Here is a 21,390-nt window from a genome sequence, read left to right as displayed (position 1 = left end):
CGCGAGTACACTTTTCAGGCTACAGTCCACCAGTTCAGCTCCTCAAACACCTCATGAGTTTGACGACAGTCGGAAATGACACCACGTCCTCACACAAAAAGCTAAAAAAAAAAAAAGGAACTTTAATCTGTCATGGCTGATCTGACAGCTGCTGCTGGCCCTCACCCAGAGAGGGCTGAGGAAGGAACTTGAGTTATGACACCGTGACGTTTCCTGAGCATGATTTGATAGGAACACATCAGACCGCAGTGTGATATGAGGGGTGGGGGGTGTCGCAACCAGCTCACAGGAGAAATGATTATAGCGAAATAGTGACACATCTCAAAGAAAGTCATTCGGAAAAGGTGATTGTGACGGTTGTGGAATTACCAAAGTGAGCCTTCAGGTGACATTTCCTGATGAAGGAGCTGCTGAATGAGCAACACAGAAACCAGCCGTGGACTATAATCAGACTGTAAGCAAATAGTGGAGCTTAATATGAAGTTTCACTCTGCTATAAGTTTTCTTTTGAGGATGTGAAAACACTCCTGGGCGTGTTTTTTTAATCTTACTGCTGCAGCAAAGCAGAAACGTGAGATAAACGACAGCGGGGGTGTTAATCTCACATTTGCAGGCACCATATCTGACGGCCACAGACCGAGATAAGAGAAGACGAAGAAGAAGAAGAAAAAAAAAAAAAGCACACACACACAAATAAGATATAAAGTAAAACTTTATCATGACATACAAGTTTAAAGCCCTGAGAACCATATCTTTATATTACTAATATGAACAAAACTGAATGTGTGAAAACCACTTTGGAAAAGTGCTCCTCTTAAATACAATCAGCACAAACCAGTTTTTACAAGCATTCATGTGTTTTGTCCTATTTTTTGTTTGCTTTAATCAAAGAGAAAACTATAATATCAGTAATATCATTATTATCATGTCCATAATAATAACAACAGTACAAAAATATGCACAAACCCCACAGTTGAATTAATATACGGAGCATTGTACAAGCCAAAAACAACAACATAAAATTGATAAATGAGGTATTCGATAACCACTTGCATATGCGCCTGTTTTTACACAGATCAGGTTAGTTTTTAAACATTTTTAAAACTGAATTAACTCCAAAATCATCTGAGAGACAAAAGGTTCTGCAGACTTCCAACTTCACAGCTTCCTGAGTGACGAGACCTTGCCTGCAGTTACTGACGACAAAAATACAAAAATGCAACACCAAAACCAAAGTAGCATTCAGCGAAGTGACCACGGCTTCCGTCAGTACTCGTCCCTCAATGCAGCTTCAACATTGAACGCAACAGTGACTGCAGCCCACTGCCCTGAGGTATTGTGGTATGACGAGGTAGGGGCGGTCTCTAACACACACACACACACACGCACACACACACACACACGCACACTCCTGGCAGGTCAGGTGTGAGGAGGTGATGGTGGGGTGATCAGGTCAGAGAGTTGCTGCCTCGAAGAGGTCAGAAAGGAGAAGTGAATGACCAACCCTCAACACTTCCCACTGCCTGAACATCAACAACAATGATGACGTGTCCTTCAGCAGCAGAAGTCCACCTAAAGTAAAGATTTCTGATCACATCTCATGCGTCTCTCCTGATTTAAGGCTCCGTTCACACTGCAGACCGTACAGCTCAATGTTCTTGCTCTTTCTTTGGCTGATCACATTATTATTATTATTTTTTATTTGTGTGTGTGTGCAGCCACTATCAGATGCAACTGGTCCTGAACTGACTCACAGGAGCAGAAGGCGATAACAAAGACGTGCGGAGGCAAGTGTGGACGCCTCTGAAGCCAGTGTTCATCGTTTCATTTACAAGGTGGTGTGCAGTGAACTCATGATAGCGAGGACGAGGAGAGACGGAGCCACGGTTTTGATTATGACGAGCCGGAGCCGGAGCCGGAGCCGGAGCCGGAGGTGACCTAAGCGGTTTCAGGATGTCGAGGTTCTCCACGAGACGCTCACAGTACGACGCTCGGCTCAGGCTCCTCTGTTCACACTGATCTTAAAAACACACCTGAGTTACTTATGAGCAAGAAAAAAACATCAGCTTTGGGTCTTTGTTTGAATGGAGCCTTAAGAGATGTGACAGTGACGCCACCTGCAGTATCATTACTGGTATTACAAGTGTCTACAGGTGTGGCACTGCTCGAGGATGCTGTACACACTGAACCTGCGGCGCACACACACACACACACACATGCACACACACACACACACACACACACACACACACACACACAAATACAAAGGCAGTGAAGCTACACTATCAAACAGTCATTGCTTTGACTAAGCAGATGAAACAGAAAGCCTGGACACAGAAACAACAAAATGCTTTAGTATCACAGCCTAAATGATTAAACTGTTACTAAAAACAAGGTCCACCAGGAAAAAAAAAATAAAACAAGAACACAAATAAATAGCAAAACTCAGTTGTTAATGCAACAGCATGAAGGACAACTGGTGTCTAACGTCTGATTGAATTGCTCACCAAAATAAAAAAGTGATTACTCTCCAAAGGATTAAGCTTGAAGAGAAAGACATTTTCCCAGCCAGTCGAGTCGTGAAACCAGTACTGGCCGGATCTCACCAGCAACTACTTTAAGGCAGCATCTACAGTTCTCACCTTTATAAAATACAGTAATGTGTCATACGGGGTTCCGGAGGGTACACCGAAAGGACCCACGGCGCCGTCCTCAAAGTCCTCAAACCCCTCAAACCCCTAACTGTGATCTGCACTGCAAAACGTCTGCAAAACCTGACACGTAATGGCTAAAATACAGTCTAATAAAAGCAACAAGGCTGCCCACCTCAGATCACACTGGGCTTAGAGAGGTTCCTAAACAGTTAAAATGCCTCACATTCAACACAGATAAAGCTAGAAAATTCATTTTCATCCTTTGCGGTATTTCAAAATGCTAAAAAGTTACTTTAAAGGGAGAAAAATACCTTACAATCAGAGGGCTAACCCAGCTGTTTCTGGATTATCAGGAAGTGGGTGTTTCCATAGAGGGGCCAGACTCGTAGGCCTGTGTGGAGTCACGAAGCAGCCCGAGAGCCCGTGAGTGTGAGAGGTTAAATTAGGGAGACGGCTGAGGAAAGCCACAGCATCTGGGCTCCTGTCCTATACAACACCAGTCAACCATGTGCTGACAAAAACGTCCATCTGTACACGTCACGTAATCCTGTTTTGAGTCTTTACATCCAGTTTTAAATACACTTATTCCCACGGTGGCCCTCCAATAGTCATGCTGTAAAACGTGAAACAAGGGCATTGTTTTCATTCGCTTTAGGAACTCAAAATCAGATTAAATGAGATTAGATGCAACACTTTGCAGCCTCGAACTGCCTCGCCGTGCACCACAGCGGGCGGGGGCGGGTTTGTACGAGGGATCGATCGGGGGGAGCAACCTGGTTAGTCTTTGGTATCTAGCTGTGCAATAACCAGAGGCTAACGCGAACCAGAAGATCAGGGTGTTAAAAACACTGGTCACATGATTGTACACATGCATATCATTTTACCGCTGTCGTGAAAGAAGACGCGCTCACTGCGAGTCAGATTTAAGGTTTGTTTGGAAATGTTTCCACCCCCGCGACCTCAAAACCTGCTGACAATCCTACAAATCTACACGTGTCAGTGAGGAAGTAACTCCTCTTTTCCTCTTCCCTGAAAAAAAAAAAAAAATGCAGATATATCACTCTTCTCAGACAACAACTTGAGGAACCAAAAAAAGAAAAAAGAAAACAGAAGCAAGCATAAAACAAGCTCTACAAGTAAATACAGGAGGAGAGAGATCGAGTGAGCCCATCCCAGCTCTGTTTGTCCCCAAAACCCACCAGCAGTGTGTCGGTACGTTCATGTTCAGGTAGGATTTCCATCGGCGTGGCTTTGCAGCCGTATTGAGGTATGTAGTGTAGCTCTCCGCCTGAGAGAGTCTGATGAGGTATTCTTGAACAGTCATGTAGACGTGTGCATTCTTCGGGTATGAATCCTTTTTTTTTTTTTTTTTCTCTTCTCCTTTACATTAACAGTGGTTCCTTGCAGTTGCCACACTGTTTCCTGAGAGACGCCCTCCAGAGCGGAGGCCAGAGAGCTGGAGGAAGGATGCACAAACAAAATGGGGGACAACAAACTCGGTCCTGATTCTGCACTACCTCTCTGTGAGCCGGTGGAGACGCCAGCTCGGGGTCGGCGAGGCCTTCTGAGGGCGGATGCGAGTTACTGTTGCCCGAACTTTGTGCGCTACGTGAGTAAAGACAGCTTGTGCGGACCAGCAATGAGTTGATTTGTAGGTGGATGTAAGAATCCTGTGCAATACTACTGAGAGTTTACAGTCTGGGGAAATCACACGTCCATACTGGCAGGTCTGCGTACATCATTGACCTTCCAAGCATCATAATGGACTTGACATGATCGGAACGGAGGGCGGAGGTATGACGTTAACTTATGTGTGCTGATCTACAGCATCTGATCGTTCAGCGAGAGTCTACGGCGTGTTGGAGAGACCTGAGCGGCCCGGGTTGGAGGCCTGTCACTGTGAGCTGGGTGCTCTGTACATGAGGTTCCACTGGTGAGAGTTACCCGACTTCCCCTGATTGCAGCTAGGTCAAAAAGAATACAAAAATAAAGTTGATTCAGGTTAAATATACTACAGCTCCTGAGGTAAAGACACCACTGCAGGTTAACTTGATTTGAGGTATGTAAAAAGAGAAAAACTAAAAATAAAATCATTCTAAAAACACAAAATCAAAAAGACAACAAAATGGCAACAAACAAACAAAATGTCCTAAGATAAAACTTTTCAAGTTCAGTTGTGACTACGCCTGTCAGTGGGTTTTGGCTGAGCTGATTGTGTTAAGCATGTACATTAGGATTAACAAGTGTACACGTGTGTGTGTGTGTGTGTGTAGACTGGGTGTGTGTGTGTGTGTGTGTGTGTGTAGCCGAGTGTGTTTGTAGTGTAGTGTGTGTATGTGTTTGCGTGTTGAACAAAATGCATAGCTGTGCGTTTGGGCACGTGTCGTCATATAATATTCTCGGGCTCTGTGTTCATGATTGGACAGCCAAGAGGTTGACAGGTCGATGAGGTATTTGTTGTGCAACAGTTTGTTACTCTTTACGGTTTCTCATTGTACTGTATATTCTTCTTGCAGGGCCTCCCGGTGGAGGGGAGGCCTGGGGAGCAGGGTCAAAGGGCAGCCTGAGTTAGGGTGACCCGCTGGGGGTTGGCTCAGCCGAGCCGGGACCCTTGGAGGAGGAGGAGGACGTGGGGCTGAGGGTGTGGCCCAGGGGTGCAGAGAAACCAAAGCTGGTGCTGGTCCCAGCGGGGGAGGCTGTGGAGGCGGCGGCGGCCGACATAGCGGGCCCCGGGGCCCCTCCAGACTTCTGGGCAAACAGGGTTCCTGTGGGAAGGCGGGACACCCCATTAGATAAACGGTAAATTAGCAAGAGGCTCGACAGATGGAGGGAAAGGATTCACCACGCTGTTACTGTCTAACATTTAATAAGCCCTCCCCCACACTAACCTGAGTAGATTGTGCCATTGACCTCCACTGAGACAGTGATGCTGGCATTTCCATTGGTTGAGATGCTCAGAGACATGTCCTGCTGCTTCTCATCTGTACACAAATAAAAAACATTGTGCCTCTTTAATGCAATTTATTTCTCAAAATCCCAACGTTAATACAGTTAGATGGTGGACGCATGTGATCAGTTATATCTGTACACAGTTTAGACGCATTTGTAGAAATATTTCTTTCTGTTTTTTAAATTCTTTATCATTCACTGGAGGTTACTGGAACAGTGACTTTGTTCATTCACCAACATGTGACGTCTCTCGTTGTTCTTCACAACAGAAGAACCGTGTGAACAGTCTCTGGAGAGCCGCGGCAGCACTGACCTCTGGTGGTGACGGTGGGGGCCCCCAGGCGCAGGTTCATGGGCATCTGGGAGGCCATGGCCAGCAGGTTGTGTTGGAACGCCTGCTGCATGAGGCGCTGCTGCTCCTCCGCCAGGCGGGCCATCTTCCTCTCTGGCCCCTCTACTCCGCCGCTGGTCTCCAGCTTTTCTCTCAGCTGCTCCAGTGTGGCGGCTCTCGCCAAACCAGCTACTTGCTGCTGGCCCAGGGCCAGCGCCATGGAGGGTCTCCCCGCCATGATGGAGGGGGTCAGGGTCAGGTCATCTGGAAGAGCGAGAAAGAGACACGAAGGCATTAGTTTTATGAAAACATAGAACGGCTGTCAGTCAACAGCGCTAAAAATATTCTACTAACGTCCTCTTAAACTGATACTGATTTCTTTAGGGGAGCCTGGTTTTGGTGGCTAACTTTAGTTTTCCTGCTGCCCAGAATGAACTTCCCAGATTTTCCCTCAAGCACTCTCTACTGAGTATCATTTCTGATAAATTAAACCACTCTTTATTGAGCTGATGCCCCCCCCCCCTCCCCAGACCTGGTTTTGGACATGCAGAGCGGCACGCCGTCTGACACGACCACATAAAGTGAGAGACAGGTAAAATACAGTGTATTACACAAGTCACACCACGGATACTGGGGGGGTCCACATCAGAGCCACATTCCAGCCAGAAGTCAGAGTGACATCAGATAAGACGGCAGGATAATGACAGTTATCAACAGGATGCGGACTGGAGGCTTCAAAGTTCATAAAGAGCCCCCCCAGCGTGGGAACCATGTCATTAATCAGTGGTAAAGGTGAGGGCTCTCTGCAGCCTGAGGCAAAACTGGTCCACACATAGAGTCTTTAACACCTGGATGGACTACACACACACAAAGTCGTATAAAAACACACACACACACACACACACACTCACTGCAGATCTCAGACAAACTCAGTTTCACATCTCGTCCTAATGCTTCAATCACAAGGCTTCTTCTCAACTGCTGCTAATTGTAGTTTTTATCTCAAGTTTGGGCTCTTACGTACTTTTATTATCCACTTTACTGTAAAGCTTTGTTTTTTTAGAAGGTGCCATATAAATTAATTATGATTATTATTGTTATTACACACACACACACACACACACTGGACAAAAAAAGAAGCAGATGCTCTGATGAGAACAGTCTTGGTCTACTCTCAGGGATTATATATGATGTCTTTTAAATGCTTTGTAATCGTGCTGATGCTGTAAAACAGCCTCCTTAAACCATTATGTTTGATCTTTATCTCTAAGTGCCTCTCCGCTGCTGTGTGTGTTCCCTGCTGTCACCACATGCAGTCTTCCCACCCTGCGACAGAGGGCAGTATTCCCCAGGAAATACTTCAAAGTGACCGGAACAGTCCAGTGTGGGCCGACCAGCACGGAGAGGCTGAAGTCAACATTTACCCACTTTAATATCTGGACCTTCATCGGTCCAGAGAACAGCAGCCTTCTTCACCCTCCATAGTTACACACATGTGAGGCTTGTTTTCGAAGGGAGCCTCCATACTGGGACCTTGTTTTTCCAGTGTTTTTTTATGTGTGCAATAAAGACAGGCCTCCTCTTAATGCTGCCACAGAGACATGTGACTTCAGTACATAAAGGTCTCTGACTAGAGCTGTTATTCCCGCTATCAGGAGGCTCCATGTCCAGTTGTGGTCCATACCTTTCTTCAGGGAGGGTCCTGGTGAGGACTGCAGACCGTTCAGGGCCCCCGAGGCCCCAGCCCCCAGAGCCGAAAGGTGCATCTTGGGAGGTGAGAGGATGTGAGGAGCTGTGCTGGGAGACGGGGAGAAGCGGAAGAGGCTGCTGCTGTAGCTCGGGCGACGACCCTCGCGTCGGTTACTGTCGATGGCAGCCTGAAGCTCGCCGGGGGAGCTGAGGCCTTTCCTCTCACACTCATACGGGTACAGATATTTCATGTACCTTGAGAGGAAAACACACACACACACACACACACACACACACACAGAGAGAGCAATACATCAGATCACCACAGAACATCATCGTCAGACTTATCGGCTCAATCTTAACGTATTGACATCAGCATGACAAGTATATTAGTCATGCTAGTGTCTGTAAACAGGTTTCTCCCCAAACCAACCACGTCTGTCTGTGAAACAAGGCTTTCTAATTTATGTGAGTCAGCGAATCAAGATGCTGTTCCCTGATGATGTTCAGTGAGGTCACAGGTTGATATTTCAGATTATCTAAAGTGTGGGTGTCTGAGCTCCTTCTCCACAGTCAGTGTTTTACCTGCAGAAGATGGCGGCGGGCACGACCCCGGTTTGGAGAAGCAGGCAGGACACTAAGCAATGCACCGCTGTCATAAATCAGTATCAGTTTAAGTGGACGCTATATTTAGAGTATTTTCTCTATTTCACACGGCCATCAGTCAGCCCTGTTGACTGAAGCAGTTCTCTCTCTCTCTGCTCTCTTTACAGCCACCAGACTCCATTGACAAAAACAGTAATTTTACCGCAGGAGTTACCAGTTCACTGTTTGCTCACGTTCTTGTGTGTTAACGGTCAGTCGAGATCCAAACTCGTGTTACTTCACTGATAAAGGCGGCCATGGCGCGGAGAATGCCTGCGTTCTGCATGGTAAAAGTTTGTCAATGAAGACTGGCGGCTGTGAATGAAGCCAAGAGAAAGGTCTGTCTGACAGCAGGGCGAGGCAGTGAAAATACGGAGAACACTTAAACAGACTTTAGGTGGCTCAGATCTGTTTTCCTGCCTGCCTCTCCGAACCCTAACCCTAACCCTGACTATGGAGGAGGAGCTCAGACAACCACACTTCAGATGCCCTGAACTATCCCTTAAGGGTGTTTACATTCTACGAAAAGGCTTCTATTCAGCTGTAGAGACAAACTGCTATCGTTTGTAAAAGCTCCTATAATTCATTCATTGCCTGATTCAGCCCCGAGTCCTTCATGCACATCGTAAGAGTAACACCCCTGTTTGACACCAGCTTCACATGACATGAAAAATCCGGCGTCTATAGAGATCTAGCTGTGTTAAATGTGTGCCTCTGTCCTACATGACGTCCACAGATTCAGGTTATTCCAGAAAGCCGACATTAGTCCTCCTACTCAAGTTAAGAATTTAATGAGACACATGCACACACAGTATGCTTGCATGACGTCACAGGGGCTCCACAGGTATGCACAGTCACAGCTCTGGTATTTTTTCCATTAGAACATACAGGAAAATGAACAATCGGTACTGGGGCATGCTGGCTGCATAATGGCCGGCTAGCAGCAGCGGGGATCAATAAGTATCTAAGAAGCTAAAAGCTGTGTCCATTAGATAGAGCTAACAGAGCGGCGCTACACACCAGCCTATCAACATTAAAAATACATAAAGGCTCATTAGGGCTCCCGGCCAGAGGACAGGACAGAGAGGTGCTTCATCTACTGAAGGATCTCCATCACGGCTGCCAGAGGTTTTTAGTCGAGGCTCGACGCGCAAGCTGTCAGTCAAACCCCACCTTAGTCCGTGTGAACTCTGACCCAAACCGCATCAATAAATCTATGGGAATCAATGGGCTCTATGTGTGATGTAATGGAGAGAGGAGCTGGATGTGGAGAGGGAAGGTGGCTGGGAGGAGGAAACAAACTCGCATGTGTATAAACACACAGGCGCAGGTTAATATTGATGTCCGTACGCATACCAACACACACACACACACACACACACACACACACACACACATATAAGGAAGCTGCTTGTTTTGGGCTGAGGAGTGACACACTGTGGAGTCCTTTTATTTAGTCCCAGTGAATCATATTAAAGTTTACCTATCAGGCAGACGGGCTCATTTTGTAGCTACAACAGCCAATCAAATGAATGTTGTGGTGCTTGGTGTTGTGACACAGGAACAAAGACTTACTGTGTGCGCAGAGTGAAAGCTGCACTGGTGATGGAGGTAGGCAGGTTGAGTCCCTTTGTGATTTCTCTCCAGATCTTCTTGTTGATAACCTCCACCAGGCCTCCCTTCTCGGTCACCAGCTTGTACAGCATGTACAGATCCAGCACCTGCTTGGCCATGATGGGGATACGATTGACTGGGGTTCCTGCGGAGGAGCGGAAATCCATACAAAAAAAAATCAGCACTGCACAAATCACACGTCTGAATCGGCTCAGCTAAGTCAGGCACGATGAATGCCTTATTGTGGATGAGTTTAAGTGCACTGGTGTATCACATGTGCATGCATTTTTAACATGGGCAATCCCAACGGGAATGGGAGCCATAATCCTGGCAGTTTCTCTCCGGTGCCAATATGTCTCAGCAGGGATGCACAGAACACAGAAAACACATTTAAGGCTGCTACAGTGAAAATGACAAAGCAGCAGATCTACATTGTGCTTCAATTCCTCCACCAATCAATGCTTAAACACCCAGGGAGGTTTTGTGACCTCTAGGTACTGATCCAGGGCCTGTCACACAAGCTGGTCAGACGAGGGTGGCAGGCCTGTTGCCTGCGCGCCTGTTAAATTTGGCTTGAAAACATATTAGCCCAGTTAAGGCAATCTGGCTTGACCTGGAAAAGGGGATTCGCAAACAACACAAAGCAAAGCGGCTCTAGACTTTTGATACAGATGCATTAATCTTGTCAACAGCTTATCTGCAGCGAAGCTTGCAGGGAGCGTGTGGGGAGGACAGAGAGGGGGGAGGAGGGAGGAGTGCTTGGCAGTATGTAGCAGAATCAAAAAGTGCAATGTGCAACAGTGTGAGCAGGGAGCAGGAGGAGGGGACTGGGGATTGTGACGACCTGCTAATCCATGGGCAGCGCTGGGTGGGGGGCTCCTGGATAGGCCAGTATAATGAAGCTCATTTAGAGGATTGTACCGAGTAAATCCACACCGCTCTGCTGTTAGTGCCTCCAGGCCCAGGGCCGGGGAGTCGTCAGATTTGCCCTCACAGCTAATGCCAGCCAATCCTTCAGCCTCTCCACAGGCTGCTCTTAACCTGGAATCCGACTCATTAATGACTTTGTAAAATAGCAGCGTGATCAGGCCATGAAGATTAGCCCTGATTCATTTTCTTAAGTTAGCAACATGTCTTAAACCCATGTGCAAGGGGCCTCTGTGAACACATGGACCTACATAAGTGTGGAGATCAGGAGGCTGTGGCAGCGCTGTCAGGGCACCGGGACTCTGACCCGTAACATGCTCCCATTGATACTGACCTTAAAGTGATACCGCTGTATTTTCCACTTGTTGCACGGCGGTGATTTTTTTAATATAACTGTATTACATTATTTCTGAAGTTCTAGAAGGAGCAGACTGTCCTGTCTTATGTCAATGAAGTTATTTGGATAATAAAATAAGTAAATGAGAAGTTCCTTATCGGAGACACTGGACAGTTTATCATACCGTACATAAAGTTGGGTAGTTTTCCTACCCAGACGGGAGTTACTGGCTTTTATGAAGTGCCGTTTATATGAAATACAATTGAACTGAACTGAGAAAACCACTGCATGAAGCAACAGAGGAGATGATGTGCACCCTCCAGAGGAGAGAGGAGAGTCGGGTCCCCAGGTCCGACAGGCTCCACTGAGCACACCCACATGTCAAGTCCACCAGGCCCTCAGAGCAGAGTGGGGCCCGTGACACCTGTAGGACCGATTCTAAACACGTCTTGTAGGGCCAAGGTTTAAAAAAACACCAAAGTTATCCTTTAACGACAGTCTGGAAATATAGCAGGCTTGTAGAGGACAAAGAGTTGTGTTTGGGTAAGGTGGGACAGAGCTGTAACCTGGTACACACACACCATTAAGGTGCAGTGGTTCTCTGCACCTGAGGGTGGGGGGGCTGCTGACGAGATTGTTTGGCACCACAGTCTCCTCATTCTGCATGTGCACACTGCCACAATGGTTTTTAGGGCTGAAGACTAAAGAGAACAGGAATGTATTGCTAAAATCTCAGATGAGTGAGTTATTGTTGGCAGCCAGGACAGGAATACATGCAGGGAAGTATAATACACACAGCGCAACCACTTTATTAGACACACCAGTAAAATCTAATGCAATCCAATACAACATCCCTGCAAAACGTCCAAAAAGTTTATAATGTCCACCAAACAAATGTATGCAAATATTAGAAGACTGAGTTCGATTGCTCTGCACCTAACGAGGTAAGAAAAGCAGGAAACAGACGTCACATCCGAATTAAAAAAACGCAACCTTGGAACAAATCCAAGCCTTTAAGGGCCTCTTCTCAGCCTGTAAAACGAACCCGACCCCGACGCTCTCTGTGGCTCATGTCGTTCAGCCTGTTAAAGTGGCAGAAAACGCTGTTCTGGGAAAACAGCCATCTTATCTCCACAGCCAATTAACAATTACCAAAACAGTTGGGCCTCAGCCAAGATGGCAGCTTCCTTACAGATCACTTGGATTAGCTATGCACAGGGTGAGAGGAGAGGACGGCAGTGATCCAGTATTCAATGTCTCTCACATTTATTGTGTTTTTATAAGCCATGTGTTTGGTCTGTCTGAGGATGATCTCTAATCAGATGGTTATTTTATTTTTCTTATTTTCAGTGGTTGCGTTGATCCACAAGATTTCTTGACTGTTTTTGACAGCTGACTCTTCGCTCTTCTTAACTGGCTGGTCGGGGCCGCAAGTCCTCATCAGCTGCTTCAGTTTCACAGAGCTAACGGCAACCGGCTCGGCTAAAAACAAGCTCGCCTCGTCTGTTTGAGCCATTAAGGAGGACAAAATGTGGCCTAAATACCGACATCGACAGGAAAGTTTGATCTTATTTTGAACCACAGTGTCTGCAAATTAATTCAACACCTGATACAAATCCTTGTTTCCATTATCTTCACTGCAGTTTTTAAGTTTAACTTTACTGAAACACATTGACAACAAGTTTAAGACACCTTTTGTAAACAGCCTGAGTCTATAATAAACAAAATAAAACCCTCACAATCGGCTGTGTAGTCGGCGTCTGTACTATAAATGTTCCATTTTAAAAAGACCCTGCTCTCCTGTAGACCATAAATGTGGAAAGGTGTGAGCAGCAGCTTTTCCAGAACAGGCCGTCAGTGGTTAAAGCACCAGGAATGCTTTGCTGCAAGCGCCCCGTCAGTTATTTAATGCAGCGCTGGACATCAATCCTGCATCAAACAATTAGTACAACCAGAGGGGTCAGAGATCAGCCAGGGGTTATTGATGTGTGAATTAAACTGCAGGTCAGCAGGAAGCCATGTTTTCATACTGGCCCGGACGTGAACAATGAGAGCACAACAAATGAGACACAACAGCGCTGGCCCCATTAGTGACAGGCCAGCAGTTAGTCGGGCTTTAATTCACGCCTATGCTTTTATTCAGCCCTTTATCACCATCTGCTGTCAAATCACATCACATCCAAGGTGTTTACACGGAACTTTTTTAGAGAGCCACACAAAAAACAGAAAGGATTTCAGTGTGTGTGTGTGTGTGTGTGTGTGTGTGTGTGTGTGTGAGTAAACCAAATAGCTATCTATACATCTTCAGTGAAGCAGAGGTGGTTTTGAAACCTAGAACAGCATTAATTAGTCAACACTTGACATCAGCCAGGTTTCACATTTCGCCGTGGCCCGAGCACATATGAAAGCGCCTGATAGCACCTTTGATAATACTGTAATTGACCAAAAATCACATTAGCAACACTTGGGCAGTTAGCCAGAGAGTTCCCTAATTTGGGAGAATCAACGTGCCGCCTGCCTTTGGTGTCCAACATCTGCTCCGCTTCCAACCCTGGAGACATTTAGCTCTAACAGGCTTCATTAGACCAGCCCAAAACATCTCTTTTGATCACAGCGGCACAGCTCGGCCTCTGAGCGCCCTTCATACACACTCTGTTTTGCTGCTGGAAATGCTCCCACTTCACCCTTATTGCTTATGTTTCTATACAGAGACATCATCATCATCAGCGGCAAAGGTGTGCGAACGCTTCGTGGCGTTATGCCACGCAGGCCTCGAGTAGGAAACTACAGGGTATTCCATCTCTCTGTAAAGCCCTGATTTGTCCACTCGGCTGCTCTGAGCAAATCTGTAATTGGCTGCAGGCTTCACCTCCCATCATCCTTTGCCCCGGACTGATTTTCCCCCAGGGACAGGGCCATCAGGAGCCTAGTGATTAATGGCACCAGGGGTCAGAGGTCGCTCTGGTGGGAAGTGCCGCGGCTGAGGGCCCCTGAACCACTCCCTAAGTCCTTCCTCCAACTTCCAGAGTGAACACAAGAGCCGCACGGCTAGTCTTCAAACGGCTAGACTTCAGATGATAAGGGACGCAGACAGGCGGTCAGACAGAGGAGGGAAAGACGAGGCACAAGAGGTGATTCAGCTGATATTTAGTGCAGATAATCGATATCTTTATATGCCTGTGATGATTTCCCAGCATGGTAGAAATCATTTAAGCTACTGGGCCACCGCGTCGCCACTGACACACAATAAAAGATGTTCATGCAAACTCAATTACACAGTAAAATACCTAATCAAATAAAAAGCCTTTTAGCATTCATTCCAGAGGCTGGAGACATTGATCAGACCATCCACAGTTCGCTCTAATCACCAATACTGAATTAAACAGAACCAAACACACAGAGACACAATCAAACATGAACATGTGCCACCTCACATCCAGCTTTCTATCTCGACGTGAGGATGAAGAAAAAAAAAAAAGGAACAAGGTCATTTTATCTGACCCCTGACCTATTTTTAGTAGGAAACAGCTGTTCGCATTAAAGGGCCTCTGTAATAAATCAATCGGGTGCCCCTGACGCCAGCAGTGGTAAATTACATATCGCTGACTTCACATGGTGGGCATTTTTTAAATTATTAAGTGACAGAGAGCGACAGCCTTCCAGCGCACAACACACAGGAAATGAATTTTTTACTGAATGAGCATTGGCTGGAGTGAGGTTTCACTACCATCTACAGTGAAGAGAGAGACGAGGAGGAGAAAGGGGGGGGGGAGGAAACCACATCGTGGCGTGGTCTTCAGTGGATTTAGTTCTGTGATCAATTAAGATTATTCTGCTGGATTATTCTGCCGTTTTTCTTGGAGTGAAATGAATGTTGATGGCAGCAGAGAGAGACAGAGCTGGGTGCAGAAAAGACTAGAAAGAGATGAGTGTGAGAATCAAGGAGGCATGAAGAGAGTTTTTTCTGCCTTTAGGAGGGAAGGAGGGAAGGAGGGAAGGAGGGAAGGAAGGGGGGGGAGGTGTGGTAGCTAGCCAGCTGGAGAAAGACTGGATTACTGCTGTAAGGAAGGTGTCAGCCAACACAAACAGCCCCTGGCCTCATGGCAGTGTCTGAGTCATTTCAGAGCACCTTCCTCCTCCTCCTCCTCCTCCTCCCCCCACCTCAAACACCATACCTACACAACACACTAGACCCGACCAGGGCTGCACTTCAGACCGTTTCCTCAGTTCAGCTGAAGTACATTCATTTTGCTTACTGGAACAACAACACCTGTTCACACCCGACCTGAAGGACTTTATGTTTGACACATTCAGGGCAGCAAATAACCATCGTTTTCACCGCTGATTATATTCTCGATCACTCGATCAGTTGTTTGGTCCATAAAAAGGCAGAAAATGGTGAAAACTGCCCAGAACGACGTCCTCAAACGCCTCGTTTTTGTCCACAAGCCAAAGATCTTCATTCTTTCTTTGAAAACAGTTGGCAATCAATCTAATAGTTGCCGCCTAATCGATTAGTGGTTGCAGCTCCATCTATGTATCTTGATTTCCAGGGAGTATGAACACAGAACAGCCCAAACCCTTCAATAACCGGGGACACAGAGACACTGACAGGAGAGACGAGCGTCTGGGCTCCACATGCTCGGAGTTTACTTTATGTCGGGCAGCCCCTGGCTGTTTAGTTTATATGTTCGTATGTCGGGGCAGCATATTGTCAGGACCCTGCTGTACGCCGGGGCATGTTTGTTTTATTTTTAATGCATGGCCAGGGACATAAAAGGTAAAAAAGCCTTGAGTGTATGGAATTTGCTATCTTTAGTCCAGGCAGAGCCACCACTCGCACGACGGACCAATTCATATCAAGTGTTAAGATATGCACCCTCCACATAAGGGAAGTTAAATGTAACGTTACACTACAGATACATCGCTATTCTAAGCACGAAGCTAAAGCCACAGCTGGTGAAGACACGGTCAGAGAGATAGAACGGCGGGGACGGTCGTCTAATAAAGGCCATAATGCAGTCCGCCGGTCGATATCCTCCATAGTGTTGGCTGCCTAGGTTTCATTCATGCTGTATCAATAAAATGCAATTAATGTGAACTGACAGAGGGAGCAAGGCAGACACGTAGACAAAAGGAGAGAGGCAAGACAGGAAAGAGAGAGAAGTAACGACGGCAGCTGGATTTAACCATAATGATAAGGAACAAGGACAAAAACAGAGTTTCCCTTTGGCTGCGTCCCATGACACGACATCTATACATCTACAGAGACATAAAGACACTGACACACAAAGTCATCTTCTGTTTCTGTGCTATTATGACATAAAACAATCAACCCTATGTACATGAGATCAGCTCACACTCATTAAGGAGCACAGGTCATGTGCTCCGTCACCGACTTAAGAATAAAACCTGTTAGTTTCAAGTACCTAACTTGATATGAATATAATAAAACTAATATTAAGTAGTGCCTTAGTGCTCTCCTCTTCCCACCTCAACAAACAGAACAAACACTGGGAGGAAAAAAAGCAAACATCCGATGATGGATAAGTCACTTGAAGCTATATTTACTCAGAGAACAGTGAGAGCAGCTTCTTACCAAGAATTATTACAGCGAGCAGGCAGCCAGTATATTAAAGGAGCTGTCTTCTCCGCACTGTCAGCGGCTTCAGCCTGTGGTGTAAAACATTAGAAAACTGGCAAGGCTCCAAACAACAGCCAGAAGCTGTAAATCTCTCCTGCTGCTGTTCACACACTGGGCAGGCTGTCACACTACAAATAATGACACAATAATTACACGATAAGAAGTTTCTCTCGTGCAGACGTGGTTTATTAAGACGGTTAAAGTATCGTTAACGGCTTTGTTTGGCCCGAATCTTTCGACAGTGAAGCATCTATGAGCTGAATTAGAGATGAACAGAAAGACAGAGAGGAAGAGGGAGCAAAAGAGAGGGAAACATGACTCCTTCTCCGTGGGTCATGAAGATGGGTCACCTGGTGGAATAGAGGGGGAGGGGGAATGAAAAGCTTGGATGGCGCGAAAAGTGAGATGGCCTCTCCAACTGTAACCCAAGTCACCTCCATCCCCTGAGACCTGGCAGATCAACTGACTAGACCCCAATCAACACCAGCTGATATGGAGCTGACAGAGAGACGGATGATTGGACGGACGGACGGACGGATGGTCGATGTTTCTGATGCTGCATTGTTATTCAGGGTCACTGGTCTTTTACGTTCTGAAGCACCTCGGAGAGCGAGAGACGACATCTAGGAGCTGTGTGCTGGACGGGAAACATTCTGCTTTCTGATTTCCCGGGAAAATAAAGCTTGTGACAGATATTCATTGAAGAGTTATAATTAAAGAAAAGAATAGCTGGCGGATGTCGGCTGCCCACCTCCCCTCCACAGGAGACCTTCTGCTCCGTGTTGTGCTTCACAGAAAGCAAAAATGGCTGCGTCTATACGTGCAGCCCTTTATGCATGCATTCATTAGTGCTTCGGGCCGTTTCTACTCTTCACAGAGGTGCTCGCTGCTCTCCGCCGCCTCATTTGAAGGCCACCGGCCACTATCTGGGAATGTTTGTCTTCCATTAACATCTTGTTGACCAGTGAAATTGTGCAGGTGGCTGATGAATTTGCAATGTACTAGCCAGAGTCCAGAGCCCTGAGAGCGTTTCTATGAGGCTTCCTGCACACGTACGATACGATAGCCTCTAGTCAAACTACAGAAACCACTAAAACCTGTTGCATTGCTCATGCATGAGAGCATGACAGATTTAGTGTGTGAACAACATTTCTCCTCCCTCTCTGCATAATTCTGGTAAGGCTTGTTTTGTTGAGCAGTGTGTTTCCCAAGTGCTGATAAATGGTCTGAATTTAGTTTTTTGCTGACTTTGCTGCAGGCACGTTTTTCACATAGTCACACATTTTTTCAACTCTCTCAACACAAACAGCTGTACGGAGAGTTTGCTTGAGTTAACAACATTGATTTGAATGTGGAAAGTTTTTCATATTTTGTGCTATAAACATTATTTAAACTTTACTTCGCAGGCTGCGACCACTTACTCACATTAGCCAACCTTTTTTCATGGAGTTCATGTTTTGTTGTTTAAACTCACCGTCATATATCAAGTGAAACACCAGGAGGGGGAACTGGTGTGTATGTATGTGTGTGTAAAGCTGCTTGCAGCGATGATCGGCCCTCGGACCTTCGTGCTTGTTGCCGTTGCAACCAAAAAATGATCAGACATGTTCAGAATGTTTTCTACACGGACTGCTAAACTAACTAAACACTGTGCAGTTCAACCAGACCGACAAAGATCCCTCTGAGCAACAATCAGAAATCACTGATAAAAGAAACTGGAAACATGAAACAGGAGCAGGTTTCTGAAGGTGACACACACCTGATGACATGTGATCAGTGCTCAAAGTTCATGCTTGTCTTATAGTGGGTGTTGTGCTGTAATGACAGGAATGTATTGACCACATTGTGTTTATATATTTGTAAATGTATCATTTGGTGTCCATGTGTCCAACTATATACACTACTACTACTATATACTACAATTAATTACCAAAACGTGTATCGGCACTGCAGGTGAGATAGAAAAAGCATGAATGTGCTGTGATGCATGTTGATTTCAGTGATGCACCTCTAGTTTTTTGGTCGGGATCACCGGTGCTGCTGGAGGAAAAAGAACCCTTTAAGGTAAAAACAAAAAGGTGAAATCTATCTCACCCCATCGCTCACCTGCCTGAACTGGCTTTAAAAGATCTTTTGGAAATGTATGAGCAAGCTTAGGCTAAAAAGAACGGATGACAGAAAACCGCTAGAGGAGGTTTACGGGGGGGGGGGGGGGTAAAATGTTTGTGGACACACGCGCTGGTTATAAACACTGATGACACAGGCCTGTATTATGAGTTACAGTCAGTGAGGGGAAGGTCAATAAAAGTTGTTTTCTATCCACAAGTTGAGCTACTCAAGGACAAGCATGCAAACACTAAAAGCTATTCGGTCAACTAAATTTCAGCACGTATGATTAACACGGAGCACTGCTCCCACAACCTGTTTGCCGGGTAAACAAGCTTAAAACCATCTCTGTAGTTTTTAGTAAATATGAAACCATTAATAACAAACACAGAGTGTGTAAGCTATTGTCTCTGTGTCACAATTTGAAAACAGCTCGGTCAAATATTGTGGATGACCTCTGATCTATATTTACATCTGGCTGGAAGATGGAGGGACAGAAAAGTAACCCAATAGCTTGGCCTGGTAAACAGCCATCTCTGATCTTTGCAGAAATGTCAAGAATGTATATGTCACAGCAACATGACAATGGTATGTTGAACGCATAATAGAAGGAGAGTCTGGTGATAAATCTGCAGAGGTTAAGCTCCATGTTTTCCACTCGAGGTAAAACCAACCTGGCAGAGACAGCGAGGGCAGGAGGAACGATGAAAGGAAAGGAAAGGAAAGGGTTAACAAGCACACAAGGATGAGAGAGACTGTGGGAGATAAACCAGAAAAAATAAGAACTCTCTCCTCGGTGAGAACGAGGTCATCTGTGCCGGCTCACTGGTCTGACTGGGACCGCAGGTTTTAAGGGTAAGTGGGTGGCAGTGATGTCTTCACCGGCAGATGCATCATTGAGCTCGGCCCTCCTCCTCCCTCCTTTATAACACAGCTAACTGCTTCAATCAATGGACACTTGGATTGACAGATAAAGCCATCAGCTGACGAGCGCCATTTGGGGCCCAGCACCACCGATCAATACCGGAGACATCAGCTGCTATAAGCCGAGGAGGACGAGGGATATGTTGAGACAGGTGGAGAGATTGTGGGGGGGTTGTGTGCTCATCTTGGAAATTTTGACTCCCATCAATGCTAATTACTTTTGGCTTTGGGAATTCACAACAGCGGGTCACACATTTACCTCCCAGAGATTCAGCTGATGCTCATCAACTAGATGAGCTCAGCAGCAGAACGAACAACACCCGGTATAAAATAATGATCATTACCGTATGAGGAGTGGGCGAATTAATCCACAGTCTTTTTCACTTTCTGGATGGTGACGGTATTACATCACAGCATTGGTGTTGTTGGAAGTAGGAGGAGTTGCTTCTTTACTACTGATTCATCATGGTAATGACGGTATTGCAAAATCCAAGTGGTGGCGCAACATCAGGCCGGTGACGACACTGTGGTGCCCAACTCTACATATTTATATCCAAACACTGAAGAGGGCTTTTATTTGGCTCCACTGCATCTTTGGTTCCTGATCTGGTCCACAGTTATGTCACTGTGCTGTGCTCTTAATACTACAAGAGTCAGTGTGTGTGTGTGTGTGTTCATTCTAGCTGCTGAGGATGAAACCTCATCTCCGCACACTCATCCGTCTTAACTGGTGAACTGACCGTTACCTTTATCTTATCGTCATGTCCCAAACAGCAAACCACATCAACTAAAGCACCACTGATGTTTGCCAGCGGTGGCTTTCATGTCCATTTTTTGCCTCAAATCAAGCGTCTTGTTTTCCATTAGGCCCCTTTGCACTCAGATCTCCGTTACTGTGTGGCTTACGCAACGCTGCTGCGGCGCGGCGCTGGAAGTGAGCTCAGGGCTATTGTACTGGTGTAGGGCTCCTCTGGGGGCTGTAATGTATTTCATACCATCCATCACAGGGGTGTGGAGGCCAGGAAACATTGCTTTAAGAGCACACACAGGACACAGATGGAGAAGCAAGACGCGCAGATATGCGAAGATAGCAGAAGTCTGGAAATTTGTGGATCACAGGAGAGCTTCACGAGGGAAGGGCTCAACTAACCCCCACAAAAGTGAATCATTTCAGTAAGGTTGGGATACACGTGCTTAAAAACGGACAAAGATTGATCCTTTTGTTGATTCACAATGTTTAGTCCTGCTGTTAAATCTAAATTACTTTTCTTCCTGCACTTTTTTATTCATTAACGAACTGAATCACATAAAATGTAGTTTCTTTACACCACCGCAGCATCAGGCCTGTTTTTCCACTTATATCACAATAATTTAGGGAAAACAATAGCTGCTGTTTCTGTTTCAGCCATATTTCACTGTTTTGGTCGTCATCAAACAACAGCTCGTTTTTTTTTTAGCCGACCAGCCCCTTTACACTTCTTTTGTACAAATATAGCAGTATGTGATTGCCACATTTGTTTTCCAGGGAATTTGCAGATGTATTCCGCTGAAGACAAAACAAGACGCACGG

General features: G+C 46.0%; 1 protein-coding gene across 1 annotated transcript in view; it reads right to left on the bottom strand.

The window, feature by feature from the left end:
- Positions 1 to 3,393: 3,393 nt before the first annotated feature.
- The window catches only part of LOC139204295 (AT-rich interactive domain-containing protein 3B-like), a 48,421-nt gene continuing 30,424 nt past the window's right edge, over positions 3,394 to 21,390 (bottom strand). Inside the window, exons 5-9 of the mRNA XM_070834296.1 lie at positions 9,844 to 10,027; positions 7,619 to 7,878; positions 5,917 to 6,198; positions 5,543 to 5,635; positions 3,394 to 5,419 (exon numbers count right to left, since the gene is read on the bottom strand). Of these exons, the coding sequence (XP_070690397.1) occupies positions 5,223 to 5,419; positions 5,543 to 5,635; positions 5,917 to 6,198; positions 7,619 to 7,878; positions 9,844 to 10,027 (1,016 nt within the window). The 3' untranslated portion in view covers positions 3,394 to 5,222. The remainder of the gene's footprint in view (positions 5,420 to 5,542; positions 5,636 to 5,916; positions 6,199 to 7,618; positions 7,879 to 9,843; positions 10,028 to 21,390) is intronic.

The sequence above is a fragment of the Pempheris klunzingeri genome, chromosome 1 (genome assembly GCF_042242105.1).
Source record: "Pempheris klunzingeri isolate RE-2024b chromosome 1, fPemKlu1.hap1, whole genome shotgun sequence".
Lineage (NCBI taxonomy): Eukaryota > Metazoa > Chordata > Actinopteri > Acropomatiformes > Pempheridae > Pempheris > Pempheris klunzingeri.
The sequence above is the reverse complement of the archived record's forward strand: the minus strand, read 5'-3'. Positions and strand labels throughout refer to the sequence as shown.